Raw genomic sequence first — 21293 nt, 5'->3', positions numbered from 1 at the left:
TGTCAACTTTAATCTGCTGTTTAACACTGCCAGCCACCTGGGGTCTTCTCCCAAGCCAACATGTTTAATTGTGAATTTTAAATTACATAACCAGATCCTACTTAAGAATATATCTGGAGCCTAGCTAATCATAGCTGTCTTGTATTAAGAAATTTATGTCAGCAGTAAAAATAATGCCTTAGCACCAGAGTTTTAAATTAATGTATTAATTTGATGACCACCCTCCATTTTTAAATGTATTATTGTAATCTTTGAAACATAATACTTTCTCAGGAGGCGGATAATATGAGGAAATGCAGAAAGTCTAATTAAATTGGTGCTTAAAATATATCTGAATCCTCATCTAAAATGAGAAGGTCTCAGTGGAATAATTAAATTGATTATTCTATTTGTACCAAATTCGCTAATTGAACAAAAACCCTTGATCTAACACATCTAGTTGAAGATTTCTTTTTTGTGTGAGGGGAGGGGGCTCTGGTCCTGGGTTCTGTCCCTGAGTTTGTTGTTGTTGTTGTTGATGATGATGATGATGTTGTTGTTATTGAAGGCTAGTGCTCTACTACTTGAGCCACAGCTCTATTTCTGGCTTTATGGTGATTTATTGGAAATAAGAGTCTCATAGACTTTCCTGTCCAGGCTGGCTTTGAACCACAATCCTCAGATCTCAGCCTTCTGAGTAGTTAGAATTACAGGATCAAGCCACCAGTGCCCCACCTACTTGGAGATTTCTTTATTCCTGCCTTTGAGGCGTCGTTATAATTGGATTGCTTTTTAGAATTAAGTTTGCTGTCACTGAAGTGTTACATTTTATGTAATTAGTATGTGTACCATAATCATCATTGTTCTGTTAAGTTGTGATCCAAACTCAGGGTAGTATGTGGACAGTTTACACCTTCACCAGGAAGACAGGTTGATAGGAAAATATCATTAATCTCCCTGAAAGACCCCTGTCCTGAGCATTATCTTGCCAAAAGGAATCAAAAAGGAGTGTTTGAGCCAGGCACTTGTGGCTAATGTCTATAACCCTAGCTACTCAGGAGCTAAGATCTGAGGATCACTGTTCAAGGCCAGCCTGGGCAAGAAAATTCATGAGACTCTTATCTCCAATTAATCACCAAAAAGCCAGAGTGAAGGTGTGGTAGAGCACTGGCGTGGGGCTAAGTGGCACAGGCGCAGATAGGAGGATGACCATCTAGGCCAGCCCAGGCAAAAAAGTGAGACACGATTTGAAAAATAACCAAAAAAATGGCTGGCTGCCAGCGACTCAAGAGTGTTGCCTAGCCGGTGCAAGACCCTGAGTTCAAACCCCCGTAACTCCCAGAGTAAAAAATTTAAAAAAGTATGTCTTTGGAGGAAGTGGGCTGCCAGGGGACGTTGGCGTTGGGAGTGTGCCCACTCCACCATGTCAAAAATTTCTTTTAAAATCATGATGATGTTGGGCCCATAGCTGCCCCAAAACTACTCAGCATTCCTGAAAAGGCACCTTTCACAGCAGTCTTAAAATCTGCAGCAGAAAAATGTGCAGGTCCTGTAGCCACAGGTGCAATTGTTACCAGTGATGGAATTAGGAATAAATCCTGCACAGACTGCTGGGAGTGTTCTTCTAAAGCATGGTTCCGAACTTCACACTATTCCTAGAGATCATGTTGGAAGTTGTTGCTATCTGCTACTTGGAACATATGCAGAATAAATGCTAGTATATATATTTTTATTTTCAAATTAAAAAGCTTGGTGCTGATAGCTCACTTCTGTCATCCTAGCTACTCAGGGCTAGATATGAGGATTGTGGTACAAAGCCAGCCTGGGCAGCAAAGTCCATGAGACTCTTATCTCCAATTAATCACTAGAAAATCAGAAATGGGGCTGTGATTCAAAGTGGTAGAGTGCTAGCCTTGAGCAAAAATTGCTCAAGGACAGCGCCCAGGTCCTGAGTTCAAACTCTATAACTGACCCCCCCCAAAAAAAAAAATCTGTATGCCTACATAAACCCTGAGATCAGAAGAAGTATCTTCGTTGCCTGTGGGGCTTAGCACAGGTCCTACATACCTGTATATGCCTAGCAAGTAGTAGCTGAATAAGTACTCATGTCTCATTATAATTAAACTCTTCTCAAAACACTACCCCTGAAAAGCTTGGTGTAAGCATTAATCTTGTCTCTAAGCATAATTTCTAAATAGGTCAGCCACATTGCAATTACTTTTTGGCAGTTCTAAGGCTCGAAGTCAGAGCCCCCCCTTACTGTTTGACCCAAACCTCTAGCCCTAGTGTTTTGTTGGTCATTTTAGATTTTTTGGTGGGGGGGGCTCTGGGGCTTGAACTCTGGGCCTGGGCGCTGTCCCTCTTCAGCTCAAGGCAAGCGTTCTACCAGCTGAGTCACCGTGCCACTTCTGGTTTTCTGGTGGTTAATTGGAGATGAGTCTCATGAACTTTCCTGCTCAGGCTGGCTTTGAATCTCAGTGCTCAGATCTCAGCCTCCTGAGTAGCTAGGATTATAGTTGTGAGCTGCCAGCACCCAGCTGTTGGTCATTTTAGAGCTGGAGTGTAGCAAACTTCTTTTTGTCCTAGCTGGCCTCAAACCACTATCCTCCGGCTCTCAGCCTCCTGAGTAGCTAGGATTTCAAGTGTGAGCCACTGGCACCGAGCCCTCATTGTAATTTTTTTTTTGGGGGGGGGGTCCAGTCGTGAGGTCTGAACTCTGGGCCTGGGTGCTGTCCCTCAGCTCTTCAGCTCAAGGCTAGCGCTCTACCACTTGAGCCACAGCGCCACTTCCAGCTTTTTTTTCTTTTTGCTTATGTGGTGCTGAGGAATCGAACCCAGGGCCTCAGGCATGCAAGGCAAGCGCTCTACCACTGAGCCACCTTCCCAGCCCTCATTGTAATTTTTGAAGTCCAAGAATACGCTTCTTGTTTAAGGATCCAACTCTAAAACTTTCATCTGCTTTACAATTTTCTACATTGAGTCTGGCTTTGGGGGGGGGGGGGGAAATGACATTGTATTAGTGCCCATAATAAACCAGATTGGCTACTTGGGAATAAATTTAATGATCAAACTCTACCAAGCGCTTAGAAAGTGGGGTAGTGGAGAATGTGCTTAATCGATATACTGAAATACTCCACAGTCACACATTCTAGTACATTCTGCTTGAAACAGGAGGTCTCCCTCCTCAGACTGCCCAGCCAGTCCCCACAGGCCGGGATGAGGGAGAGCTCTTGGAGCAAGTCCTTTCTAGATCATTTCTAGTTGTAAAACAGAACCATTTCAAGGCTGCAAGCCAAGGGTCACTGCTCAGCCTCTTGAGCTGGCACGGGAGACTTTCAGGAGGGAGCCCCACAGGGCCTGGGACAGATATCCACTCCCAAAAATGCCAGAAGGGAAAAAAGTTTAAGGAACAGCACCCAGACCCTGAGTTTCAAGTACTGGCACAAAAGAAAAAGGAAATTTCAAAAAAAGCTGTTCTCACACACACACACACACACACACACACACACACACACACCACACACACACACACACGCACACACACACCACACACACACACACACACACGCGTGCGTTGAGATATTGCTAGAGGCAGTGGGTTGTAATACTCGTCCTTTAAATCTGGCATTAGACAATGGATGTGAGTGAACTGTGCTTTCTAAAATCTTAACTACTGCAAACTGCAGAAGGTTGTTAGCTGCATTCTTCCTAGTGCTCTTCAGCTGTGACCTGCTGGAGCTTTTTTTTAACTTTTTATTTTATTGTGAAAACTGTACAGAGGGGTTACAATTACATGGGCAAGGTAATGAGTACATTTCTTATCAAGCATTGTTGCTTCCTCCTTTGTTTCCCTTTCCCATCCCTTACCATCCACCCACACCACCCCCACCCCCCATCCCCCCCTGCGCCAAAGTTGTAAATTCTGTTTTTTTGACATAACGTCTTGTACATCCCATTGTTATAATGGGTCCACCTGTATCCCTATTTAAACAATTTGGTTTTTTTTTGAGGTTTTAACTCTTTTTAATGACTTAGGTCTTTTCTATGTTCTCGTGTGTGTGTGTGTGTGTGTGTGTGTGTGTGTGTGTGTGTGTGTGTGTGTGTGTGTGTGTGTGTGTGTGTGTGTGTGTACACACCTGTCTTGGGACTTGAACTTAGGGTCTGGGTGCGTCTTTTCTATGTTCTCGTGTGTGTGTGTGTGTGTGTGTGTGTGTGTGTGTGTGTGTGTGTGTGTGTGTGTGTGTGTGTGTGTGTGTGTGTGCGCGCGCGCGCGCGCACTTGTCTTGGGACTTGAACTTAGGGTCTGGGTGTGTCCCTGAGCCTTTTGCTCAAGGCTAGCCCTCTACCACTTGAGTCATAGATCCACTTTCAGCATTTCTTCTTGGATGGTTCACTGGAGATAAGAATCTCATAGACTTTCCTGTCTGGAATAGCTTTGAACTGTGATCCTTAGGTCTTAGCCTCCTAAGTAGCTAGCTTTCCAGGAATGAGTCACCAGCACCCAGCTCTCTGGTGTTAAAGTAAGTTCCTGAACTCATGTCCAAAAGCCTTAGCTTTAGGATGCTTTTCTTTTTCAGAAGAAATATATTTTCCATTTCTATTTCAAGAGAAGCTCTCTTGACCAAAAATTAAAAACCCATGTATTCATAATTATTTGGGGCAAGAAAACTTATACCCCAAAACTTCCAACCACAACTTTAGAGAGAATCGACAGTGAGATGTTAATGTATGCCCAGAAGATACTTTAAATTCTGGAACTTTCTGCTTGATGTTTAAAAAAAAAAAAAAAAGGTGCATCTAGTCATTTGATTTTGAAATTACAGGGTAAGCTGCCTAGACAGACCACCCGGGCTGGATTTGAAGCATTTTACTCTTCTTAAGACAGGTGCTTTTCAAATTGAGCTTGTCTTTCAAGCAAGTTTACTGAGTGGACAAGTTTTTCCAGATTCTGAGATTTTTGGCTCCCCTCTCTGTTTTTCGGTTTTTTTGTTTTGTTTTGTTTTCCTCATCCAAAAGTAGTCTCTGTATGCAGGGTTCCTGGGAGAGGTTCATCCATGCAGAAATTACAGGAATACTCTTGCCACACTTTGCTCGTTTTCTTCGATGAAAAGCACACAGGGCATCAGCACGAGCGTCCTCCCTTCGGGGTCAGTGAGGGGAGCTCGCTTTTCTGTGTGCATGTTTGTTTATGCCTCTTATTGATTCATAAGAGATTTGAAACACCTTGTAAAAATTTGAGACAACTTTGTAAAAAGAAAATATTTAGACAGATAAATAGAAGTTAAAAACCAAGGTGGTTGCCAGGCACTGGTGGCTCACGCCTGTCAGCCTAGCTACTCAGGAGACTGAGATCTGAGGATTATGGATCAAAGCCCACCTGGACAGGAAAGTCAGTGAGACTTTTTTTTAATTTAATTTTATTTTATTTTGTCTCTCGGGGTCTTGAACTGGGCCTGGGTACTGTCCCTGAGCTCTTCAACTCAACGTTAGCGCTCTACCACTTGAGCCACCGCACCACTTCTGGTTTTCTGGTGGGTAATTGGAGATGAGTCTCAGGGACATTCATGCTTGGGCTGGCTTTGAACCACAATCCTCAGATCTCAGCCTCTTGAGTTACTAGGATTGCAGGCGTGAGCCACTAAGATCCAGCTTATGGTTTAGATTTCAGAAAACAGGAGAAAAGAGGGATTATTCAGTCATCTTATTTGGAAGTAAAATTAATTGAGGTTCCTGACCCATACTTGACACCAAAATTAATTCCAGCATAATTGATAAGGATGAATTACAAAACTGGGCACTGGTGACACACACCTGTAATCCTAGCTATTCAGGAAGCTGAGACCTAAGGATGGAAGTCCTTGCTCCAATTAAACTCATCTCCAGTTCACCACCACAAAGCAGGAAGTGGAACTGTGACTCAAGAGGTAGAACACCAGCCTTGAGTGCAACAGTTAAGGGACAGTGCCCAGCCCTTGAGTTCAGGCCCCGTGACCAGACCCCCCTCCCCCCCCAAAAAAGAAGTATCTAACTTTTAACAAGATAAATAGCTCTATCCTAAGGTACTATCCTAAGTGCTGAGCACAGTTAATTCTCCCTTAATTCTCCTGGCACCCATTTGAAGCCCTAATTTTATATATGAGTACATGGATGCTGAGCGGTTTGTTCAAAATTTGCTAAAATCTTCAAAGGGATTCTGCCTAGATGTATCTTGTTCCTGTGGCTCTACCTCCCTTCCCTTTCCCCCATAATCAGGATTTGAATTTAGGCCCTGGAGCTTGCTTGACTTGTTTGACTTTTTTGTTTACTTGGCTGGCACTCTATACTTGAATCAAGTCTCCAGCATAGCTTTTTTGCTGGTTGATTGGAAATGGTGTTTCACAAACTTTTATGTCTAGGCCAGTGTTGAACCTTGATCCTCCAGATCTCAGCTTCTTGAGTAGCTAGGATTCCAGGCGTGAATCACAGGTGGGGCGGGGGGGGGGGGGTGCTGGCTCCCTGTGGCTCCCAGTTACATACTTCTGTAATCAGTTTTCAGAAATTTCATCAGTTAGATGAAGCAAAGTAAAACCATCTCATACCTCATTACCATAGGCGCTGTGCATCTTTACACCAGCGTCCAAACCCCCTCGGACCAGAGGCTGTGTGGATATTTTAATATCATTCACAGGTTTAGATTGCTTGAAAATCACTTTGAGAAAAGCATCTAGACTTGTTGAATTTGACTTCTCAAATTTTCTATCTCCCATGGGCCAGACATTGCCAATGCCACCAGCACTAGAGTATCAGGCCTGTGAGGTCGCTGGCACAATGCATGGTGCTTCTCAACTCTGTGCAGGAGAATCATCCTGAGAGCTTTAGAAATATTCAGATTGGGACTTAGGCAGGTCTGTATAGCTTTAAAAGCTACCAGTCATTCTTTTTTTTTTTTTTTTTTTTTAGAGAATACTTTATTAGTTTCTGTAATCAAAGCCACGTAGATAAGACCTTACATATTTAATACAGTGCGTTTACCCCTGTACAAATGGAAAAAAATTAAGTTTAACATTTCTAGACCAATATGGCTATTAATTTCTGTACAATGCCAACTCAACATGAGCTACCAGTCATTCTAATGGTAGTAAAGTGTCGAACAGTATCTTTCTGGCCTTAGCCAGAATCTGTGCCTCTTACAAGTTCCCTGGTATCCTGATGCTACTGACCCCTAGGATTGTACCTCAAGAACTGTTCTACAAATGGATCGAGAAAATGTGTGGCATAGAAATATATGTATAAGCCAGGTGCTGGTGGCTCACACCTGTAATCCTAGCCACTCAGGAGGCTGAGATCTGAGGATCATGGTTCAAAGCCAGCCCGGGCAGAAAAGTCCAATAAAAACCACTAGAAAACCGGAGGTGGCGCTGTGGCTCAAGCGGTAGAGCTCTCATCTTGAGCTGAAGAGCTGAAGGACAGCACCCAAACCCAGAGTTCAAGCCCCACAACTGACAAAGAAGCTCCGGTCGCTCACTCCTGTAATCCTAATTACTCGGGAGGCTGAGATCTGAGGATCGAAGTTCAAAGCCAGCCCAGGCAGGAAAATCCCTAAGACTCTTTTTTTTTTTTTTTTTTTTTTTGGGTCCGGTCATGGGGCCTGAACTCTGGGCCTGGGCACTGTCCCTCAGCTCTTCAGCTGAAGACTAGCGCTCTACCACTTGAGCCACAGCGCCACTTCTGGCTTTTTTCTTTTTGTTTATGTGGTGCTGAGGAATGGAACCCAGGGCCTCAGGCATGCAAGGCAAGCGCTCTACCACTGAGTCACCTTCCCAGCCCATCCCTGAGACTCTTACCTCTAGTTAACTACCAGAAAGCAGAAGTGGCACTGTGGCTCAAGTGGTAGAGTGTTTGCCTTGAGCTGAAGAGCTGAGTGACAGTGCCCAGGCCCAGAATTCAAGCCCCACCACCACCACCAACAACAACAAAAAGAAATATATGGGTGTATACACACACACACACATACATATAATGGAATTTTACTCATCTGTCAGGAAATGATATATATAATATGTAGGGAAATGAATGGATCCAGAAAAAATTATGTTAAGTGAAATAAATCAGGCTCAGAGGGACAAATGGCATGTTTTTCTCTCATGTGGAAGTCAGATCTAAATTACAAATCTATAGGAAAACATTTGCAGGGTCGTGTGCACACACACATTAAAGTGTGGTGTATGCAGAGAGGATCCAGTAGTGTAACTTTTGAACAGCTTACTTACAGCTTAACAAAATGAATTCCAGGAAACTAAAACATATTTTGTTGTGGGGAGGGGGAGATAAGGGGCAAGAGGGCAGATGAAAGGAGAGAGGAAGGGTAGGCGAATGCAGTCATCATATTCAGTGTGCATATGTGAAAATGAAGCCTCATAATTTGACAAGATGGATGGGGTTGGGAAAGATGGGGGAAAGTGATGGATGGGAGGCATTGATCAAGATGTGTTGTCCTCATAAACTGATTTGTTGAATTGAAACCTCACCCTCTTTACAACTACTTAAAAGGTAATAAGAAAAAAGAAAAAAAGAACAGTTCTAGAGGATTGATTGTAGGGGGACCAAGTCAAAACATTTTTATATAGGACTTAAGCAGCAGATTTAGTGAGACAGGTCAGAATAAACACGGATCACTCAGGCAGTACAGGCCTTAGGTGCAGTCTTCCGAACACCCAGGAGAGGGCCCGGCCCATTAGCTACATGCTTTCAATGTTTCTATAGACAGTGGCATGTCATCCTTTAAATCTCCTGATCTTTGCTCACTTGGGCCTTCTTAAACAGTTGGGCCTATGACCAATGTGTCCCCTCTAGGAAAGATGTTCCCATTACTCAGGACCTGAGGCCATGTTCACACCTCCTCCAGCCATAGTGGGGCAGAATCACCACTCTCCCTGTGCAGATGTTTTCTTTTATCATCTGCCCTTTTGCAGACCAGCAGATCTGGCAACAGGAGCTTTGACAGTCCTCCCTCCCTCCCTCCCTCCCTCCTTCCCTCTCTCTCTCTCCCTCCCTTCCCTCCTTTCTCCCCTCCCCCCCTTTTCTTTCTTCCTTCCTTCATTCCTTCCTTTCTTTTTTCTGGATATTATCTGAAGGATCAAAGTTCTTAGTTCATATGTAGTCATAGCTGATGAAGAAATTATCAGCCGGGCACTGGTGGCTCAAGGCTTTTAAATACTAGCTACTCAGGAGTATGAGATCTGAGTATTGTGGTTCAAAGCCAGCCCAAGTAGATAAATCCAAAAGACTCTTTGTTTTCAGTTAACCAGCCAAAAAGTGGAAGTGGAGGCCGAGCACTGGTGGCTCACACCTGTAATCCTAGCTACTCAGGAGGCTGAGAGCCAAGGATCGCAGTTCAAAGCCAGCCCAGGCAGGAAAGTCCATGAGACTCTTATCCCCAATAAACCACTAGAAAACCAGAAGTGGCACAGTGGCTCAAGCAGTAGAGCATTCGTCTTGAGCTGAAGAGCACAGGGACAGCCCCAGGCCCAGAGTTCAAGCCCTACAACCAACAAAAAAACAGTGGAAATGGAGGCATGGCTCAAGTGGTAGAGTGCCGCCTTCAGTGAAAAAGCTGAAAGTTAGCACCCAGACACTGAGTTCAAGCCCTAGTACTATCACACATTTAAAAAAAAAAGAAAGAAAGAAAGAAAAGAAAAAGAACCCTGCGCTAGTAACTCATGCCTGTAATCCCAGCTACTCAGGAGGCTGAGATCTGAGGATAGCAGTTCAAAACCAGCCCAAGCAGGAAAGCCCTTGAGACTCTTTTATCTCCAATAAACCACCAGAAAACAGGAAGTGGCACTGTGGCTCAAAGTGGTAGAGCATTAGCTTAAGCAAAAAAGCTCAGGGACAGCACCCAGGCCCTGAGGTCAAGCCCCACAAACCCCTCCAAAAACGAAAAATCAGATAGATGAGTAAATATGTTTCCTTTGTCTACAGCTACAATTGGTAAGATTGTAACTAGGAAAAATTAATATAAAGCTATTAGATACTAATGGGTAAACATGGTAAGGGCCGTTCACCCCAGATCTTTAGAGTAACATCCATCTCATACTTGTTCTTTTCATTCCATTGATTTTATGTATTTGACATTGTTTGGAAAAGAGCTGTTCAAGGTTCACAAATGGTGTTTTTTCGCTCCTTCTATTAGGTCGCTTTGCAATGCAATCAACGTTTACAACCTCACCTGCAGTAACTGTTCAGAAAACTGCACCGACGTCCTGTTCAGTAATAAGATGACCTTCTTAATGGACCTCCTGATGCACCAGCTGACGGTATGTGGTGTGGCTGCTCTGGTTAGAAGCAGGGATGGCTTGAGAAGTAGTCCTCTTCGCCAACGCTGAGAGAATTCAGCCCATTTACTCTTTCAGACTGAAGAAAAGAAAACAAGTCACAAACTTGATTTAGGGTATCAAATAGGGAGAGATAGCGAAATCTCTTAAGTATTTGAACATGTATTACATTTCAGGTTCCAGTAGCGAATGGGTGGTAGATGGGTGACACTTGCTAAGAACACAAATTTGTATAGTCAGACTTGGTTTTGGAATCAAGTGATACCAGCACCAAGCCTCTGAAGCCACAGGAATGACTGGGGTCAAAGGGCAAAAAAGTGGAGAACTCAGTCAGAATGTTACACCACAAGTAAAGGGCTGCGTTATAAAGGGCTTTTTTTTTTTTTTTTTTTCTTTTGCCAGTCCTAGGGCTTGAACTCGGGCCCTGGGCACTGTCCCTGAGCTGCTTTTGCTCAAGGCTAGCTCTCTACCACTTCAGCTACAGCGTCACTTCTGGCTTTTTCTGAGGAATTGAACCCAGGGCTTCATACATGCTAGGCAAGCACTCTACCACTACGCCACCTTCCCAGCTCCAGATTTTTTTAATTAAAAAATAAATAAATTACTTTGTCAGAAAGAAGCCACCTCTGGACTTCTGCACTGGGGACAAGGAGACACTTGTCACCTTAATTTTTACGTCAGTGCACAGATGTTGACAGAGGAAAGCTAGTATAACAGCCAAAGATTTAGCTTTGCAAATACAGTGCTCAGAACAGACCAGAGCTACAGGTTTCCTGGGAAGGCTTCTCAGCCCCCAAAGTACTTACTGAAAATCCCTCTCGAGCTGCAGGTTTACAACACAGCAGATTTCTTTTTCGAAGCTGAATTACTTTTATCAGTACACAGTCCTACTAGTTCTTCCTTATACTCTCTACCTTGTATTTTCTTTCTTCCCCAAGTGGGTTTATTTCTACACATTTTGGAGCCTTAGCTGAGGCATAATAGCACCCTCTTCATTATTCAAATCTTTTTTTTTTTTTTTTTTTTTTTTTTTTTTTTTTTGTCGGTCATGGGGCTTGAACTCTGGGCCTGGGCGCTATCCCTCAGCTCTTCAGCTCAAGGCGAGCGCTCTACCACTTGAGCTACAGCACCACTTCCGGTTTTCTGGTGGTTTATTGGAGATAGGAGTCTCATGATCTTTCCTGCACAGGCTGGCTTTGTACCGTGATCCTCAGATCTCAGCCTCCTGAGTAGCTAGGATTACAGGTGTGAGTCACCAGGGCCCGGCTATTCAAATCTTCCTTAACTTGGCCCTTTCTATAATTCTAAGAATGTGTGTGTGAGTGTGCACACGTGCATGTGCATGCCAAAATAGGAACTCAAAATCAGGGCTTCAGCCAGGCACTGAGGGCTCACGCCTATAATCCTAGCTACTCGGGAGGCTAAGATCTGAGGATATTAGTTTGAAGCCAGTCTGGGCAGAAAAGTCCCCATGAGACCCTTATCTCTAATTAACCACTTAAAAACCAGACGTGACACTGTGGCTCAAGTGGTAGAGTGGCAGCCTTAAGCACAGAGGCTCAGGAACAGTGCCCTGACCCTGAGTTCAAGCGCAACAACAACAAATGATGATGATGATGATGATGATGATGAAATCAGGGCTTCACACTACCACTCGACTTTGTAATCAAGGCCGGTGTCCTGCCACTTGAGCCACAGCTCCACTTGTAGCTTTTTGCTGGTCAGTTAGAGATAAGAGTCTCATATATTTTCCTGCCCGGGCTGGCTTCTAACTTCAATCCTCAGATTTCTGGCTCATGAGTAGCTAGGATGTCAGACGTGAGCCACCTGTGCCCAGCCAAGAATACTTTTTTATGTGATCCTAGACATTGCTTCTCTTCTAGAACTAATCAAATTATATTGTAATTATTTACTTGTCTGTGTTCCCCATTCGCCCAAAACCAATTAAGACAGCAGGTTGTAACCTATCACTATCTCCAAGATCCTATCCCAGGACCTGGCACTGAGTAAATTCAGTACACCATTTGAATGAATGCCTGAGGGAATGAAGTTAATCCCTGCATGTCACCAGGAGGAAATCTGAAATGATGAGGAAGCCCCCAAAGATAGGTATACTGCGTGACAGTGAGGGATGTTGACCGCAGGGTAGGAGATACCCCAAGATTCAATCTAGAGCTGTTCCACGGGACAGCCGCGTACAGAGAACCCAGAGAGTCAACAGGTGTTGTACTATCCAGGGTTTTCCCTTGCTTGGTAAGTCATTAAAATATGAGCAAGGAGGTTGGAGGCGTGGCTCATTTGGTAAAGTGCTAGCCAATAAGCAGAAATGTCAGGTACAGAGTTCGAGTTCCTGTCTCAGACCTGAAAAAAAATCAAGCCGGGCGCTGGTGGCTCACGCCTGTAATCCTAGCTACTCAGGAGGCTGAGATCTGAGAATCGCGGTTCAAAGCCAGCCCGGGCAGGAAAGACCGTGAGACTCCTATCTCCAATAAAACCACCAGAAAACCGGAAGTGGCGCTGTAGCTCAAGTGGTAGAGCGCTCACCTTGAGCTGAAGAGCTGAGGGACGGTGCCCAGGCCCAGAGTTCAAGCCCCACGACCGACCAAAAAAAAAAAAAAAAAAAAAAAATCAAAATTAAATATGAATAAGGCATTTTAGCAAAAACAAAAAAACCGAAGCTGGGAAGGTGGCTCAGTGGTAGAGTGCTTGCCTTGCATGCCTGAGGCCCTGGGTTCGATTCCTCAGCACCACATAAGCAAAAAGAAAAAAGCCGCAAGTGGCGCTGTGGCTCAAGTGGTAGAGCGCTAGCCTTGAGCTGAAGAGCTGAGGGACAGCGCCCAGGCCCAGAGTTCAGGCCCCACGACCAGACCTCCCCCCCCCAAAAAAAAACCCTTCAGAAATAGAGAAAAGACAATATTTGTTGTCTGGCCTTCTGTCTTGTGTGTTTTAATATATGTTGCCTCATTTCATTTTCAAAAAAGCTTCATGAGGTTATTATTACCCTATTTCACAGACAAGGAAACTCAAGTCAGCCCTAAGAGATTAACTTCTCAGTAGGTTGGCATCTTTACATGGATGTCAGTCACAAAGCCAGGAGCCAAACCTGAGTCGAGGGACCATCTATTTCATACAATAATGAAATGACATTTTTTTTTTAAGTGCCAGTGTCATAAATGCCAGGGAAAACTGAGGAACTGTCATCGTGTGAAGACTATGTCCGTAGAACAGCTTAATTGTAGTGGGTGACCCTGAGTCAGGAAACCTGTATCAGTGGGAAACTGGAAGTGTATGCAAGGTCTATAGAGAAGTTCAGTTGATTGACTCACTGTTAATTTCCTCTTTTCAATACTTGTAGTGTGGTTTTTGTAAGATATGAATGGTAAGGATAATGATGGTGGAGACCACGCTACTATTTTATAACGATAATTGTTGATTTAAAATTATTACCAAATAAGAATGAAAAACCACACAACAACAACAAAATCCCCTGCCTTCTTGCTGTTCTGTCCTGCCTTGTCTGGAAGAATTTACCCTGTGAAACCTACTGTCTTGAGAAAACATTCCTCCCAACGTGGCAGGTAACTAGCGAGGATGGGAATAGCATTCCAAATGTGGGGAGATGGCCAAGGTGACCCCAGGCTTCCTTCTGGCTCTGTACTTTTTACTCAGAGAGAAAGAGAAGTTGAAAGGGGAAGGAAGGAAGGGAAAAAATGGTTGTGATTGAGAGAAATTGACTTTCATTTAAAATGACTTAGAGCCACCATTTCCAGTTCAGAGAAGCCCAACCTGTGACCCCAACCTTCCTGGAAATCCCTGCGTAGACACAGAACAGATGCACAGAGGACTCCTCTTAATTTAGGATGCTGTAACAAAACAGCATAGACTGCATAGCTTACACACAAGAGAAAGTTGTTTGTTTGTTTGTTTTTCCGTCACACTTGTGAAGGCTGTGTCACAAGCTGCCTGCTGGCTTCTTAGAGAGCTGTCCCGGGCCTTTGCTGTTTGTTTGTTTTTGCCAGTCCTAACACTTGAACTCAGGCCTGGGCACTATCCCTGAACTGCTTTTTGCTCAAGGCTAGCACTCTACCACTTGAGCCCCACAGTACCACTTCTGGCTTTTTTGGTGTATGTGGTACTGAGGAATCGAACCCAGGGCTTCATGCATGCTAGGAGAGCACTACCACTAAGATACATTCCCAGCCCCTCATTGGCCTTTTCTCCCCCTTATGACTGAATCACCTCCCAAGTAATCTTCCAGACCATCACTTGGTAGATTAAATGTCATCATTTGAATGTTGGGGGACACACAGCGCTCAGTGCTTGGCGCATGGGGTGCATGGCACATGGATAAATGGTCTGATGATCTGTGCTGAGCACCATGGCCGTGGGCAGCAAAGTGTGCAGTAAGATTTGCCCGACTCATTAGCAAGGAAAGATTAGTGAGCTAGCTCTCAGCCTCTCATACTAGTTGGTATTTACAGAGTGCCAGCTCTGTGCCAGGAGCTTAAGTATCTTATTTCCCCGCTTCTTTAACAACCCTACTTTGCTTTGAATGATACCCCTGGCTTGCCATGTCCAGGCTCCCTGACATCCAGAAAAGCTTTTAATCCCTCAGTCAGTGGATCCCACCACGTCGTGTGTTTACGCGGTTCTGTTCATTTTGCTCCATTCGGAGCTGGGATCCAGGCGCGTTGTTTGCCATCCTCGGCGTCCACGTGGCACTTCCTGGTGATTCTTCCCTCTCTCATAGCTGGCAGTCATACTGCTGCTCTGCCCTGGCCTGTGGCAGCCTGGGAAGAGGATGTGTCTCCTGCTTGGGAGTGACAGGTGATGATGGTTTTCCTGTTTGTGGAGATCACTTGGGTGTGTTTCCATTGTTCTCACTATCTGGGTTTAATAGCCATGCAACTGAAATATGGATCACTAACTTGGAGTATTAACTTGTGGTACCCTTGAAATAAAGAGTAAAAAAAATTAGTCATCAACACATTTTTCTCAGAAGGAATTTTTTTTTTATTGTAAAGATACTATTCAGAGGGTTGCAGTTACGTGAGTAAGGTAATGAGTACACTTCCTATTGAGCATTGTTACCCCCTCCATTGTTTTCCCCCTACTATCCCTTCCCTCCCTACCTTCCCCAAGGTTCTTTTTTTTTTTAATTGTGATTAAGTGACTACATAATTTCCCAAATTTCACAGTATTGTGGAATAATGATGCTCATTTAATGTCACAAGCTCATTCTAACTTTCCTGGAGCAAACTGTCACAGTCTATAACATATAACGGTGTACACATATACACCATACATGTGATCATGTGTGGTTCGACCAGATGAGTGGAAGTTCTTTGTTTCTTAAGTCCTGTTAATTTTGTCGTATCACCTAACATTTTGGATTTAACATCCACTTATCAGGGAGACCATGTACCGTTTGTCTCTTTGTTCTTGGCTTACCTCGCTCAACATGATTTCTTCTAGCTCCATCCATTTCCCTGCAAATGCCATTATTTTGTCATTTCTAATGGCTGCATAATATTCCATTGTGTATAGATACCACAATTTTTGGATCCATTCATCTGTGGTGGGGTATCTGGGTTCTTTCCATATCCTAGCTATTGTGAACAGTGCTGCAATAAACATGGAGGTGCATGTGTCCTTGTATATTGGTTCCTGTTGTTCAGGGTAGATGCCTAGAAGTGGTATGACTGGGTCGTAAGGGAGGTCAATCTTTAGCTTTCTAAGGACCCTCCAGACTGCTTTCCAAAGTGGTTGTATAAGTGTACATTCCCACCAGCAGTGTAATAGGGTTCCTCTTTCTCCACATCCCCTCCAGCATTTATCGTTCGCTGATTTGTGGATGTGGGCCATTCTGACTGGGGTAAGGTGGTATCTCAGGGTTGTCTTTATTTGCATTTCCTTCACAACCAGGGATGGTGAACATTTCCTCATGTATTTCTTGCCATTTTTATCTCTTCTTTGAGAAGTCTCTCTTTAGTTCCCTTGCCCATTTAGTAATTGGTTTGTTAGGTTTGGGATGGATTAGTTTCTTGAGTTCCCTGTATATACAGGATGTTAACCCCTTGTCTGATATATTGCTGGTAAATATTTTTTCCCAATTAGTTGGTTGTCTTTCTAGCTTGGTTGCGATAGCTTTAGCTGTGCAGAAGCTTTTTATTTTAAGGTAGTCCCATTTGTCGAGTCTCTCTCCAATTTGTTGTGACCCTGGGACTCTGTTCAGGAAGTTCCTTCCTGTGCCTATTAGTTCAAGTGTCTCTCCTACTCTGTCCTGCAGTAGTTTCAGAGATTCAGGTTTGATGTTAAGGTCTTTAATCCATTTTGAGTTGATGTTGGTGCATGGTGATAGGCTGGGGTCCACTTTTAGTTTTCAGAAGGAATTTTTAAAATATATAAAACAAGTGAATGAATCATGATCTGGTAGAACATAAAACCCCTGGTTCTTGTTTACTTCAGACCTTCTGGCTCATTTGAACACACATTAGTTGTGTGGAATTTGTTTCTACACTCTTTTGGGGTTTGGGTTTGGGGTTTTGTTGTTGTTTGGTTTGGTTTGGCTTTTTTTTGTGTGTGCAGGGGCTTGTCCCTGAGCTGCTCTTGCTCAAGGCTAGCATTACTACCACTTGAACCACAGCTCCACTTCCAGCTTTTTGCTGGTTAAAGTCTCACAGACTTTCTTGCCTGAGTTGGCTTTGAACTACGATCCTCAAATCTCAGCCTCCTGATTAGCTAGGATGACAGAGTGGGATTCTTAAGATTAAACTCTCAAGGAATTTATTTGGAGCCTGCAAATCCAGTTCATTTAGACATGTTTCCACTAGGAATAGAAGCAAATATTGACATATATCTCCTATGAAGATTTATAAGACACTAAAATGGATTTCTTTCTTCATTAAAGTAATTAAGTATCTGCTCAGCCAAGATCCCTCTATGGCACAGAACAGTAGGCTGATCATCTCAAGATGTCTCTTTAAGACCAATCATACATATTGAACAATAATAAAAAAAAAAAAAAGATAAGTGAAAAAGATCAAAATGACAACCAGGAAGCCCCAGACCCTCACTCACAGAAACACTCAATAATGACCCACCCAAAATACTTGGATAACCCAATGATAAAGTTGCAGTCCCCCAGGCAAGCTGAAAGCCAAGCTTGGCCATACTAAAGCAAAGAAGAGCAGTTGCAGTGTACCTGGGATTAGCCCTTCCCAGCCAGCACAGCCTCCTGCCAGAGAAGAAAGCTTTGGCTCGTGGTTTGTCGGGAGCAAGGCTGGAGGACAGGAGTGGGAAGAGAACAATGGGATGTGTACCCCGTGTGTAAGCTTTCTGGAGCGGTTCCTGCTGGACTCAGTCTCTGCCTTGCATGACCCCAAGCTCTGAGGCTATCATGGGGTTCACTGAAGCCAAACCAGAGCAGGAGTGGTTCCCTGTCATACTGGAGGCCCACGGTCCTTCAGAGGCCAGAGCAACATGGTGTAATCAGGAAAAAAGCTCAGCTGTCAGCTTCTCTCTAGGAAAGAGAAAAGGTGTGGAGCCCTGTGCTCCAGCCTGTTAGTGGATACCATTCTTTGGGGTGTTCCTCAGGGGCCAACCTACTTTGGATGTTGACGAGAGCAAGAGGGAACAGAAAGGCTTTGCTCCTATAGAGACTGCAGGACTGTGCACAGATACCAGCGGCAGAGAGAGATGACTAACTCCTGAAAAGGCAAGCCAGCACAGCTTCCTGGAAAAGCACACAGAAGTTGTAAAGGTGCCAAAGGTCCCCCGAATCTCCAGCAGGCCAACTGATGAGAATTGTTCCCTGCAGGAAGGTACACAAAGGACTGGAAGAGGTGCACAGATTCATGCAAAAGTGTAAGAAACACAAGGACACACAGCCCAAGCAGAGCACCACATGAAATCTTTACTGAAGAGATGTAGGAACTAGAGATAGATGAATGTGTACGAAGAATTTAGAAACAACTGTCATAAATATGTTCTATGAGAAAACATTATAGGTACAAAATGAGATTGTCAACAAAACCCATGGAATTGAATATAAAGAATGTGCTATAGGGCTTCAATAACAGACTTGATCAAGCAGAAGAAAAAAAGCAGCCAATTCAAAGGTAGGTCATTTGAAAAATCAGTGGATTCAAAAGAAGTAAGCCAGGCACATTGCATGCATGAAGCCCTGGGTTCAGTTCCTCAGCACCACATACACAGAAAAGGCCAGAAGTGGCGCTGTGGCTCAAGTGGTTGGGTAAAAGAAGCTCAGGGACAGTGCCCAGGCCCAGAGTTCAAGCCCCAGGACTTGGGGGTTTGGGGGAGAAAAAAAAAAGCCAGGCACAGTGTCTCATTCTTGTTGGAAAATGGAGATTTAAGTTCAAAGCCAGCCTGAGCAAATAATAATACCTTTTCTCAAGCAGTATCTGGGTACAGTGACACTCTTGTCATTCCAGCTATGCTGGGGGCTACGATCAGGAGGATCGCAGTTCCAGGTCAGCTTGGGTTAAAAATTGTGAGACTCTTATCTCAGAATAAGCTGGATATGAAGGTACGCATCTGTCATTCCCAAGGGCTCAACAAATGGCAGAGAAAGCTGAGACGTGGGATTGCATCAAGATAAAAAGCTTCTGTACAGCTGGGCGCTGGTGGCTCACGCCTGTAATCCTAGCTACTCAGGAGGCTGAGATCTGAGGATCGCCGTTCAAAGCCAGCCCGGGCAGGAGAGACGAGGCCGTGAGACTCCTATCTCAAATAAACCACCAGAAAACCGGAAGTGGCGCTGTAGCTCAAGTGGTAGAGCGCTCGCCTTGAGCTGAAGAGCTGAAGGACAGCGCCCAGGCCCAGAGTTCAAGCCCCACGACCAACAAAAAAAAAAAAAGCTTCTGTACAGTCTCTAAGCTAAATACAGTCACTAAGCTAAAAAGATAGCCTAAAGAACTGGAGATCTTTGCCACTATATGTCTGACAGAAATCTCACAACCCGAACCTAAAAGAAGCTCAAAAGCTCAACACCCAAACAATCATAATCCAATTAATAAATGAGCAAAGGAGCTAAAGGACACTTCTTAAGATGTACAAATGACCAGTGTCCCTGCCCATAAAGGAAATGCAAATCAAAACAACATTGAAATTCCACGTCACTCCAGTCAAGTGTCCATTATCACAGACATGAACAAGAAATATGAAGATGGAGCCAGGTAACTTGGGAGAGATGGGGGAGAATGATCGATGGAAGCGGTGACAAAGATCAAGATGCATTGTGTTCATAAAATGACATGTTGAACCGAAACTCTTCATACAACTACTTAAAGATAATTTAAAAAAAAAAAAACAAAACACCTCTAGCAAGTGCTGAATACTAATGAACAAACTGAGACATGGAGAGGGGCTCATACAGCGAGCTCCTGAACCATAGAACCACGGCTAGGACCCTGGTCTTCTGTGTGCTGACCACAGCTTCCCTCTCAGTAAACTAAACTCACGTGTCTTCACTTTATTAAGAAAAAAAATGAGTGGGGCACTGGTGGTTCACGCCTGTAATTCTAGCTACTCAGGAGGCTGAGATCTGAGGGTCACATTTCAAAGCTAGCCTGGGAAGAAAAGTCTATGAGACTCTTACCTCCAGTTAACCAGCAAAAACCCTAAAAGGAGAGTACTAGCCTTGAGAGATAAAACTAAGGCACAGTGCCCATGCCCTAAGTCCAAGCCCCAGGACAAAGAAGGAAGGGAAGAGAAAGAGGGAAGGAGGAGAGAAAGGAGAAGAAGAAAGGAAGCAAAACTGAAGGGAAGAGAAGGAAGGGAGGGAGGAAAACATAAACCATTTGTGACTTTGATACATATTTAATGCTGTGCCAGTGGGTAGGTTATAGTGAAGAATCATTTAATTAAAAGATTTATAATTTTTTGATGTTTCCTCATGTTTTAAAGGCATTAAATATTTTATTAGCAGGTTTATTGTTAATTCATAGTGACCTGTACTTTCTGAAATATTTAAAGAATATGCTGATAAATCATATGTATGTAGTTTTTGGAGCCACAGAGGTTGTTAATTGAAAAGTGCTGTACCAGCCTTCAATAATTGATAGAACAGTGTCAGATCAAAGAGGCCGATGGTGGGCATTTACGAAGGTGGCAAGAATGCCCTGGATGCAAACAAAGGGAATCCAAGTGCCACCTTGCAGCAAGGGGATTGTTTTTCACTTTGCTTTCTGCAGAGCTATCCTGGCACCTCGTGGATTTTCATTACAGCAGCGAGGCCCGCAGTGCTCTGTTTGCAGTGTCTGAGTTGTACTCAGTAGCCAGCACTGCGCTCCATGCTTAATTGCCTGGAGAGAAGGCCTTTGGCACCACATGTGACAATTCTCTTTCTGATGCCAGTTGCATTTTGTTTCCTTCTCTCTGCCCTTGGAGCTCTGGCATGGACGGGCTGCTGTACCTAGTCATTCCCTTCATCAAAAGTGCCAGCTCTTAGCCAGGTGCTGGTGGCTCACACCTTTCACCCTAACTACTGAGGAGGCTGAGATCTGAGGATTGTGGTTCAAAGCCAGCTTGGGCAGAAAAGTCCCCATGAGACTCATCTCCAACTAACCACTCAGAAACTGGAACTGGAGCTGTGGCTCAAAGTGGTAGAGTGCTAGCCTTGAGCAAAAGAAGCTCAGGGACAGTGCCCAGGCCCTGAGTTCAAGCCCCACAACTGACCAAAAAAAAAAAAAAATACAGTGATCCCTCAGCTGTTGTGAGAGCTGCATTCCAGAAACTCTCAAGCTAGGTGAGAATCCACAAAGTAGCAGCCTTCTGTAGTTGTCCCTTGCTACATCGCAGCTCATTTACTGTTACTTTGTGGATTTTCAACCTATCACTGAGGGTCTCTGGAAACTCCATTCCTGTGATAGGTGAGGGATCATTATTTGTTTGTGGTGTTTTTTTTTAACCTGTGATACAGTGAAGCCGCAATAAGTGAACCATGATATATGATATAGTGAGGGCCGACTGTGTGGTCAC

At 44.0% G+C, this 21293-nt stretch overlaps 1 protein-coding gene and 1 pseudogene across 2 annotated transcripts in view; both read left to right on the top strand.

Annotated features, from left to right (window-relative positions):
- The window catches only part of Scaper (S-phase cyclin A associated protein in the ER), a 213885-nt gene that overhangs the window by 134290 nt on the left and 58302 nt on the right, over window positions 1-21293 (top strand). For both annotated transcript variants that reach the window (XM_070042817.1, XM_070042816.1), the window contains exon 25: window positions 10151-10274. In XM_070042817.1, coding sequence (XP_069898918.1) covers window positions 10151-10274 — 124 coding nt within the window. The remainder of the gene's footprint in view (window positions 1-10150; window positions 10275-21293) is intronic.
- LOC138842127 (ubiquitin-fold modifier 1 pseudogene) lies at window positions 1403-1690 on the top strand (annotated as a pseudogene).

This window comes from Dipodomys merriami, unplaced genomic scaffold (assembly GCF_024711535.1).
Source record: "Dipodomys merriami isolate MVZ:Mamm:240054 unplaced genomic scaffold, mDipMer1.0.p SCAF_33, whole genome shotgun sequence".
Classification (NCBI taxonomy): Eukaryota; Metazoa; Chordata; class Mammalia; order Rodentia; family Heteromyidae; genus Dipodomys; species Dipodomys merriami.
This window is presented reverse-complemented; position numbering and strand designations above follow the sequence as displayed.